Genomic DNA, 10,073 nt, shown 5'->3' with positions numbered 1-10,073 from the left:
CTCTGTAACTTAAATGTAAATAAGACTTAAATATGTTTTCGATCCTTCTAGAATTAGGGTCTTTTATTTTCTATCAAAGTAGGTTATAAAGAAAGTAGACAGTAATATGGAGAAAGAAAAATATCACATAAATTAAATTGGTATTAGTATTCTTTTAAATGAGGGTGATTTAGAGAAACAGTTATGAATTTATTCTTATAAACTAATAAACTAATTCTATGAACCTTTTATAAAATTAAGTTAATATGATTTATAAAATGGAAGAGATTAATATAATCATTTTAGGATAAACCAAATAGCATTGGAAATGGTATATGTTAAAAACCTTTGATGTTGAGAAGAATGACATCTCATTTATAATTAAAATTGAATTTCAAATGATGGATAGTTAAGCAAGCGGATAGTTAATTTTTTACAACTAAAACATATATTGATAGAGAGAAAAACCATGAAAACACTCCCCTCATGGTAGAGACCAAAATAAACCAAAACATCAGACTCAAACAGTAGATACATAAGAAACCATTTGAGACCCAGCTTAGGATAGGAACATATTGCATATCCGAATCCTTTTCTAAACACATAAATAATTATGGAAAGAGGCCAAAAGGAATGATTCCAATTATAATTAGTCTAGACCACATCTTGCTAAATTAAACTGAAACTCCCAGGTGTTGATGTTGGGAAGGTGACAGTGATATCATGAGTTTAATATTCCACAAAAAATTTGCACTTCCAAGCGATCTTTATTTATACATTACTAAAAATGTTTCACATTTTTAAATAGTTACGTTAATAGTTTTTTACTCAAGTGACAATAGAAAACCAGAAGATAAACATTATATCAACTTTGAAGAAAAGGAACACCCACCAAAGGTATAATGAGTTGTTTCCTAAATCTTGAACTTTGTTATTCATGGGCTTAAACTTCATATCTATCCTTTACTCTTTTTTTCTTCAATCCAACTTCTACCACCATTGTTATAGACCTATATAGCATTAAGAAATAAAAAGTGGTCATCCAATACATAGGTAACAGATATAAATGTTTCTGTACTTACTAAAATTGTAAGTAAGAATGAAAAAGAAAGAGAAATGAGAATTGTCATGAGAAAAGAAGAGAGAAATATAAAGTGTAAATATTATTGAGGTGTGAAAAATGTTAGATAATTATTTATCAGTTTTATTTTATTGTTTTAGTCTTTGTCATGTGTAAGTGGTCAGTTGTATGATTTAGCACATAGCCTAAACTTTAGGAGAAAGTTAGGATGTTTTATCTGTTTTAACTTTGTAACCTCCCTTTCCCTTTAAAAAAAAAAACTTTGTAACCTCCCAGCCGTTATTAGCCTATTTAAAGGCTATAGTGAATAATACTAACAAAAAAACCATGTCACATAAAAATGCTAAACATCTCAGTAAAGACTACTTATATATTTTTTAAAAATAAAAACACTTGAATCTGTTACTAACAATGACAATTGGAATTTGATATTGCATGCCCCCCTTAGATAACTTGATCCACATCTCCATTACAAATGTTCATCTTAACCTTGAATTACATAAAAGTCCTCCTCTAGGATGAGTAGAACGATTGCATGCATCCACCAATGAACATAATAGAAGTCACTAATTAGAAACAAACTGTCTGAGGATTGACATTGACTATAAAAAACTAAAACTACAACGTTCAGTTGCTCCGTGACAGCACTTTAAACTTTTGATGAATTCGCTATTTTCTCTTTATTGTCTTGCACAATAAAACATAAAACCATCAGAGAATTTCTCAGCAACAGATCAGAACTCATCTCTTCAAAATTAGAAATAAAGAGGCTATAGAATAAAAATAAAGGGGCCAAGAGAGAAAAAAACAATATCAAGCTTTAAATTCATGCTATTTTATTGGTAGACCATAACTAAACAATAATATAGAGACTATGTAATAGATGTAAGCAATCAATAGCTGTCCACGACTCAGAAAGAAAGAAGTGATAGGTTAGTATAAAATATAGAAATAGGAGTTATTTTTCCACTAACTTGCAATCTGTTTCAAAAACTACTCTCATAAAACACAACTCTTTTGACATCCCCCTTACCTATAGTAAAGAAAAAGTCTGCTATAGCTAAAACTACTCTCATGACTCAGTTGGTGAAGTAGATGATTGTTCAAATATTGTTGCTGTAGCTAAAACTACTTCACCAAGAGACGGTCATAGAGTGATTGCTCACTCTCCACAAAGGCTTCAAAATCTTCTACCTTCACCAAGGGAACAATCCATTTGAAACAAAGATAAATTCAAGGCTAGCTCATACAATGAAGAGTTAGAAGCCAGAAGATACAGAATAGAAGCATCCCCTACTCCAATCCCCTTTTTCTTTTCTCTTGATAAGTTCATGTGCCCATGTACCAATACTCCTCAAGAACAGAGAAATTGAAGTAGCACAAAATTGTAAGAACCTATGCTTGAAGCTAAAGAGAGTTTCAAAAGAAGATAAGCCCTCTTACACCCCTAGACATTTCTCTATAATGTCTAAAACATTTGTAATTATTTGAAGCAAATAGAAACAGACTTTTGCATCATAAGAAAATTGTATTACTAACATGTAAGTGAATCTGCCAATGCTATACCATGCCAATGTTAAACATTCCCTATATATTTCTATGTCCCAGCTTTGAAATTAAGTAATTTAACTAAAGCCTTTCAAATCATTGAATTGGTTTCCTTCAGGTTATATTCACAATCATTTTCTTCCAAAGATGTTGTGAGTATGAGTTTACATAAATACATGCACCAGTTATAAGAAATCTTCTGGGATAACATATATACATATAGAAGGAAATCAAGGGAGAGAAGGACTTAGAGAGGGCTTTGCAACTTTGAGCTCCCCTCAATCATCCTTAAGCGTCTGCATTGAAAAACAATACCTGCCAAGGACTTGCCATTGAAAAACATATATAGCTTTAGAACAAAACCAAAATTTTAGAAATAATAGTAAATCTTCAAAATACAGAAACCTAACCTGCAAGGACTTGCCATGTATCACAGACTTCCACATTTTTTGAACAGTTCTCTTCCTGCATTGAGTCATACCAATCCACACTAAATCTCCAAAGACCAACATGAAACTCAGTTTCTCTGCAATTCTGTCCCAGCTGTAAAAGACATACAAAGAAAAGGTTAGAACAATTAAACATATGGTTTGAGTTGTACTACTGTGACTTGAACTGCTAAGTTACTAACACACACCAGATAGAAATGCTAAATTACTAACTAACACACACAATGGAAATGGTGCTGGAGTGAGGGTTGTGTGAGAATTTATAGGCAAGGGGATCTGATAAAAAATTCAAAGGAGAATAGGTTGTGCAATCCACCTATAACCCTAGACCTAAAAACCTAATCCCAACTTCAAATCAGAGTGGAAATGACAGATGCATATCAGAATGGAAATAACAGATGCATGAGTAACTAATGAACCCAATCTAACCATAGGTAATGGTTGCAAAGCAAGTACCAAATCCCTCAATCTAATCAAAACTATCAGATAAAAAATTCAAATAAAGGACGAAATCAGGAAGAAACGTAAGAGATGTGCTAAGCTACAGTGAGTTCAAGATCAATGGAGAACTGTTCCGAAGCTTACCCACGAAATGGTTGAAGGGTTGACGTGAAAGCCATCACCGGAGAAGCCATGAGAAGAAGCCGCAGATCGTGGAAAGCAGATCTTCTGGTCAGGGTGACGTCGATCTTGGCTGGAACGCGTGATATATGTGACGTTGGTACTGCCGTAGAAGAGACAAATCAAAGAAAAGTTATGCACGAATGGAGGCGGAAGAGAAACGGAAGATGATGAATGGTACGATGGAGTGGGTAGAAGGGGAGAGCAAACACGTGATTGCCAGCTTAGGGTTCATGAGAACAGAGATGAATGGAGAACGACGTCGTTCTGGCCCTATCGATCAAGGAAAAAAAAGTAAGTAAAAGCAGGACACGTGTCGATGTGTAATTGGCGGTTATTTAGCTACAGTTGTGGAAGATTAAGAAGTAGTAGATACCTGTGAAATTAAGCACAAGTGGATCATGGAGCGCAAATCTATCAATATTAAAATTGTGTGTGTGTATATATATATATATTATCACATATATACCGTCAAAAAATTAATTATTCCAAAAACTTAAGTTGTTGGGTAAGAGCCGAATGTCGAGCTGGTAACGCTAGCTTGTGACCCAAGTGGGGGGCACCAAGGTGTTGGGACATGGCTTTGGCTTTGCTGGGTTGGCCCGGTAGCTGCACCATGCTGGCATGCCCATTCCAAGTTGAGAGTTGGGTCATAGGCTCTCAGCAAAGGCTGAGACTTCATGACTTTTAAATGAAATGACTCTTGCTTGAGTGAGCGTGTTAGAGAAATAATATATATAAAACCATTCATGAAATATTTATTCAATAGCTTAAGTTTTTTAGATAATTGGTTGCTTGACATATACATACCCAGTTTCGATAGGCCATCCAGTCAAGTTAGCCACTTCAGTCAAAGATGATTTCCATTTTAACATCTTCATAGGGCCATTTTCAGAGTTGTTTCCATGAGCAGCTAGGGCAGCTCCAACATGTGCTGTTTGCCTGTTTGTTTCCTCACATGTGATGGATCTACTTTGTAAAATATTGGCCAAACCAACTGCTTATTAGTCTTCATGCATTCAATTATGTTATCAAGTTCTTCAAGGCAGAGTGTGGAAGAGATATAGTTTTCGGACATAACAACTATTGAAATCCTTGATTCATTAATTGCTTTAATAACATACGGTGAAAATTTGGGCTCGTCCTCCCCATGCATCTTCTTCAAGAGCTCATGATCCACGAAACAAGTGTTGATCTTCTTCTGTCGCAAAGCATTGTAGAGATTACCTGTAAAGTTGTAACCCGTATCTGGGTTTCTAAAACTGATAAAAACATCGAACCCTACCAAGGATTCGTGGATCAATTCTGCCATGTGTTGGATGATCATACTTTCCTTCCTATGAAAGCACAATTTTCATGTCATTAGGTATATGTATTCAAAATTAATATTACTTCAAGAAAACATACAAATGACCAATTAATCAAACTATTTGCACAAAAACAAATAATTATCTTTTCATCACAGCTCTCCACCTTACACTTTGTAGAGAAATATAGAAACAGAAGAGAGATAAATGAATGATATGATATATGATGTGATGAAAACAGAAGAGAGAGACAAAATGAAAACAAAGTAGAAATGAATTGTAAAAAAGGTGAAGTGCAAGTATATTATAACTCAAAAACAAATTGTGACTGCAAAACTATGTATCCTGGAAAAAAATCCTTCAACACAACTAACATATACTGCTATACAACAATATCACAATATTTCTAGCTGCACACGGGCGGAGCCAGGATTTTGGTAAAAATGCGGCCAAGATCTATGATATATGATTTATAAGAAAATTTAAAATTTGCACATTTCTAATATGAGAACAAAACTGAAATACAACGATTATATTTGCAATAAATATAGCAAACATTCACTTTAACATTATATTTTCAATACTCTATCATTCATCGATTAAAATTCTTGTAGAGTCCACAAATAATATGACAGTGAAACAAACATAAATTTCAACTAGTCAATAAAATGGCGTTAGAAAGAGAGCGTTAAAATAAGTGTTGTAATGACCCAAAAAAATATATATATGCAACATCTAACATAAGAGATAACCGACAATAAATTATATGTTGCTCATATTTTTGCTTCTTATTCCATTATCACTCATGCTTTTGTGTTATATGTTCATGGGGCCATTACATAATTTAGCAAAAGAAATACAAGGATTAGGTCACCCCTCCCTCCGCCCGTGGTTGGACTTCAACTACTAGACATTAGTTATGGAACTATTAGATAAAATGAAGTACTTGAAATTTAAATTGTGCAGGTTTAGTTTTCAGTTTAAAATAACATTTGGTAATTGTTATTCAGACCCCTCCGATAGCTATTTGGACCTCTGAAAAAGTGCAAAAATACTAAAATACCCTTAATGAAAAAAAAAATATAAAAAAATCCTCACCATCCTCACATTCCCTCTCCTCTTTCCTCTCTCCTTACCTCTTTCCTCTTTCTTCCACCCACCACCACCACCGCCCCCACCGCTACCGTCATCACTGTCGCGGCCACCACCGCCGCCACAACCACCACCGCTGCTACCACCACTACCACAACCTCAATCTTCTATCGTTTTTGAAAACTTCCAACTGTAGGGAGTTGTTTCTGTCGTTTTTAATTTTATTCTGCAAATAAGCGCACTTTAGAAGTGCGTTACGCACGCACGCACACACGGTTAAAGTGCGTCACTCACGCACTTTAAAAGTGCGAAGTGAACGCACTTTTAAAGAGAGAATTGCTGCAAATTTATACATAACTGATATCAGATGATTTTAAAAAATTATGAGACTCCACAGTAAATCAAGATAGAATATTTGGAAATTTATGGTGGAATAAAAAAATTTGAAATTCAAAATAAAATACCAAATGAAGGAATTTGGCTAAATTACACAAATCTTAGGAAAGAAGGTGCTAAGGTATGATCGTTTGATTTTTCTTTTCAACTTTGCAGTTGGTCGCCTGAGCATCCGACACTAAAAACTATCAACTTTTCCAAATCGCACCCATCCTGATTGTGAAGCGACTACTAGAATGTGTAGGATTTTGGAGATTCTGACTGCATATTTGAGTTTAGAATGGTCCTGTTATCTTAACTAAGAAGTTTCAGTCTCAAATTCCTTCTAGAAATTAAACAAGAAAAAAAGAAAGAAATATGTGTGTTCCGCTCGCACTGTGAAAGTGCGAGCGAAAAAAATTTAGAAAGGACTTTTTCGGATTTTACGAATTTAACAGGGTTCAAATAGCTATCGGGGGGGTCTGAATAACAATTCACATAACATTTATGGTTCGTTTGGTGGTCAAAATAGGATAAGAGCAAAATAAGATAAAGTGTTGGATAAAGGCAGGATATGGTAATATCATAATAGACTATTATCTTATCATGTGTTTGAGGTAGAAAGAATAATGATAGAATATGATATAGACCGTAAAAAAATATATCAAATTTTCCTTTGAATAAAAAAACGAGATAAACTTTTAGAAATTAATTTTCTAAATTTACATTTTCTAAAAAGTGATTATTCTATTATATTTATTTATTTTTATATTTTTAGAAATGAGCCTATGTTTTAAAAATAATTAAAATTTTATTGGTTTTTATTAATTATCCTATTTTAATCTTTTTCATTAAGAGAGCCTATTTTAATGAAACATAAAAGTTATATATTTAACTTAGTAGTGGCAAGTGATAAAAAAATAAACAATAATTAAACTTTAAAATATTATTAAAATTATTATTTTCAAAATTATTTTATATTTAAATTATAAATTATTATATAAGTAGAGAAATAATTTTAAATAATAACAACTGATTATATAAAATAGTCTATATTTAGTTATTTATCAATATTTATAAGTGAGTAGTCTATTTCATTGTTAATGAATAATAATTTTATTTATTTTTATTATAATTTAAATAAAAAATAATGTTAACTAAGTAGTAGCAAGTGATAATTATAATTCAATTATTTTATATGATTAAATTACATATTTTCACCATTAATAAATTAATTCATTTTTAATTAAATTTATTAGTAACTAAATGATTTTAACTTAGCAATAACAGGAAATCCAAACACAAGTACCTCTCACTCCAAGTCCATCCGGGTAGATGAGCAATTTGAGTCAACGCTGATTTCCATATCTGCAGTCTCTCAAACCTTTTTGCAAGTTCAGCCATTTGTTTGCCATCGCAGAGCTTCTCCACAATATCAGACTGTTGTACCTTGTAAAACACCGGGCAGAGCTTGCGATTATCCTTATTGGTGGACTCTACACCCTCCATGATCTTAGCAAGTTCATCAAGACACCAGCTGGATGATGCATAGTTCTCAGAGAGGACAACAACATATACTCGTGACTCTCGAATCGCATGAAACAACTGATCATGCAGAGTTTTGCCTTTCTCCAGTCCCCAATCACAGAAGACATTGATTTTCTTCTCCAGCAAAGCCTTACAGAGCTTCCTCATGAAACTGCGGCTATCTAGGCCACGAAAACTGACAAATACATCGCAGTAGTTGGTTCTCCAGGAGTTGTGAGTGGCATGTTGTGCCCCTTGACTCGACATGGTGAACAGCAGATCGAAGCAGAGCGTAGCTGCAGGAAGGAAGGAAGGAAGGAAAAAATCTAAGAGATCTGATCTCACCTTGGTTTTATCAATTCAAAACTATTAAATATTTAACAACAAAACTAGCAGCCTAGCGCTTTCTCTCTGTATGTAATTACTAATTACCAGGAAAAATTTAATAGTTGTGTATGGTTGCACATTGGCCTTTTGACCCACTATAGCAGGTTTTAAAAAAAAAATCAAAAAACATATTTTCTTAATTAAAGATTTATTTTTAATTAATTTCAAAAAAAATATTTATTCTTAATTAATCCACAACTTCAACTTCAACTCCAGAAAACTTCAAATGCAAAAAATCCAGAAACATGGCTTTGAGTTTCTCCTCTTCTGCTATAGCCGCCACCTCCTCCTCCTCCTCTCCCATGGCTACGCCGCCACCACTATCTCCTCTTCCCTGAACCCACGCCATCTCCTTTCCTCACCCGGAATCACGCACCACCATCTCCCCTCTCTCTCCCTGGTCACGCAGGAGGTTGTCAACGAGACATGGAAGTTTGGCGAAGGTGGTAGATGGGTCGATCTGTGGTGGGGGTTCGGCGACGGTGGCTGGTGACGGTGAAGGAGGCAGATCACGAGTTCCGATCCGCTGCTCCTCTCTCGCGCCGCCACAAGCTCTAGATCTGAAGAGAGGAGGACCAACCACCACCACAAGCACCAGATCTGAAACCCAACTTCACCATCCTCCTCCTCCTCCTCCATTCAACTTCTTGCATTTGTCAGTGGGTTAAGATCTGGAATTTTTTTATGGGTTCAGATCTGGAACTTTTCGAGTCCCTGGTTACTATGTCGTGAGTAGAAGCACCTTTGGAGGCTAAAAATTCCATGGGTTCTCTCCATCCTCCTTTGTTCTTGTATTTATTTTTTATTGATTGTAGAAGGAGAAACGAAAGAGAAACCCAGATCTGGAAGGAGAGGGAGAGGTAGAAGAATCAGTTTTTTGCTGTGAGTGGTGGCAAGGGTGTGTTCCTTCCAACAAGCCTCTTGTTGTTAAGGCCAAGCTTGTCTACAAGATCGCTGAGACGAAGATCAAGGAAGTTGGTGGTGCTGTTGTTCTTACTGCTTAGTTTTTGAGTCTTATTGTTTTACCCATTTTGCAGTTGTTTGTATACATCAGATATTGTTGGTTTTGTTTTGTTACATTTTATAATCTTAAGGGATATTGATGTTATGCGATAGTTTATCATGTCTTATGGAATTGTTGGATGCTTAGTTTCTGTTTTAATGTGGATTATAGTTTGCATTGACCTGTGAAAATGATATTGACCCAATTGATGGATTTGATACTGAAGTTTTGCGAGTCTTTCACCCAGAAAGGTTTTTGCCAGTGCTATACTGAAGGAGATTGCATCTAGTGGAGGAGGGGAGGAAGAGGGAAAGGATTAAACCTAAATGTTATTATAATTATTGTTTTAACCTAATCCTTCATTAACTAATTTACTAATATATATATATATATATGTTTTTTAATTTTTTTTAAAAAAACATGCTAAACCTGCTACCATAGGTCAAAAGTCACTTGTGTAACCTTACACAAGCTTTCATATGTGCACCGTAAATTCCTCCTAATTACCAATAATGTTTTGTTGAACTTTATTTTTAACCTTCACCTTAAATATAATGTGATGTGACATGAAATACACAAAGAGATAGAAAGAAAAATTATATAAATGATATATGCAGGGGCGGAGGCAGAAACTTTATAAGGGTGTGACGAAGATTTAAAGGAATGTAATTTACAAGAAAATTTTAATTTTTCTCATAAATTTC

General features: G+C 34.3%; 1 protein-coding gene across 6 annotated transcripts; it reads right to left on the bottom strand.

Moving 5' to 3' along the window:
• Nucleotides 1-2,704: 2,704 nt before the first annotated feature.
• On the bottom strand, nt 2,705-9,583 carry LOC130733126 (putative disease resistance protein At4g11170). Of its 6 annotated transcripts, none has more exons than XR_009017383.1 (5): nt 7,762-9,582; nt 4,055-5,015; nt 3,643-3,951; nt 3,019-3,151; nt 2,705-2,933 (listed from the first exon to the last, which is right to left on the bottom strand). XR_009017383.1 is itself a non-coding variant. In XM_057585208.1 (4 exons), the coding sequence occupies exons 1-4, from the start codon at nt 8,244-8,246 to the stop codon at nt 2,856-2,858; spliced, it is 909 nt and encodes a 302-aa protein (XP_057441191.1). In that variant the 5' UTR covers nt 8,247-9,583; the 3' UTR covers nt 2,705-2,855. The 6 variants fall into 6 exon arrangements, 2 of the variants coding, with proteins under 2 accessions (XP_057441191.1, XP_057441192.1); XR_009017384.1 differs by having other exon boundaries at nt 4,489-5,015; XR_009017382.1 differs by having other exon boundaries at nt 3,643-5,015.
• Between the last annotated feature and the right edge of the window lie 490 nt (nt 9,584-10,073).

The sequence above is a fragment of the Lotus japonicus genome, chromosome 1 (genome assembly GCF_012489685.1).
Source record: "Lotus japonicus ecotype B-129 chromosome 1, LjGifu_v1.2".
Lineage (NCBI taxonomy): Eukaryota > Viridiplantae > Streptophyta > Magnoliopsida > Fabales > Fabaceae > Lotus > Lotus japonicus.
Note: the sequence above shows the minus strand (reverse complement) of the source record. Positions and strands in the feature narration are given on the sequence as shown.

Excerpts from the sequence above, each read along its gene's own strand:
- LOC130733126 (XM_057585208.1), bottom strand. The coding sequence starts at position 8,246 with ATGTCGAGTCAAGGGGCACAACATGCCACTCACAACTCCTGGAGAACC. Across the intron at positions 5,016-7,761 it reads GGATGGACTTGGAGTGAGAG|GAAGGAAAGTATGATCATCC; the intron begins GTACTTGTGTTT and ends GTGCTTTCATAG. Across the intron at positions 3,152-4,802 it reads GACGAGCCCAAATTTTCACC|CTGGGACAGAATTGCAGAGA; the intron begins GTATGTTATTAA and ends TGTCTTTTACAG.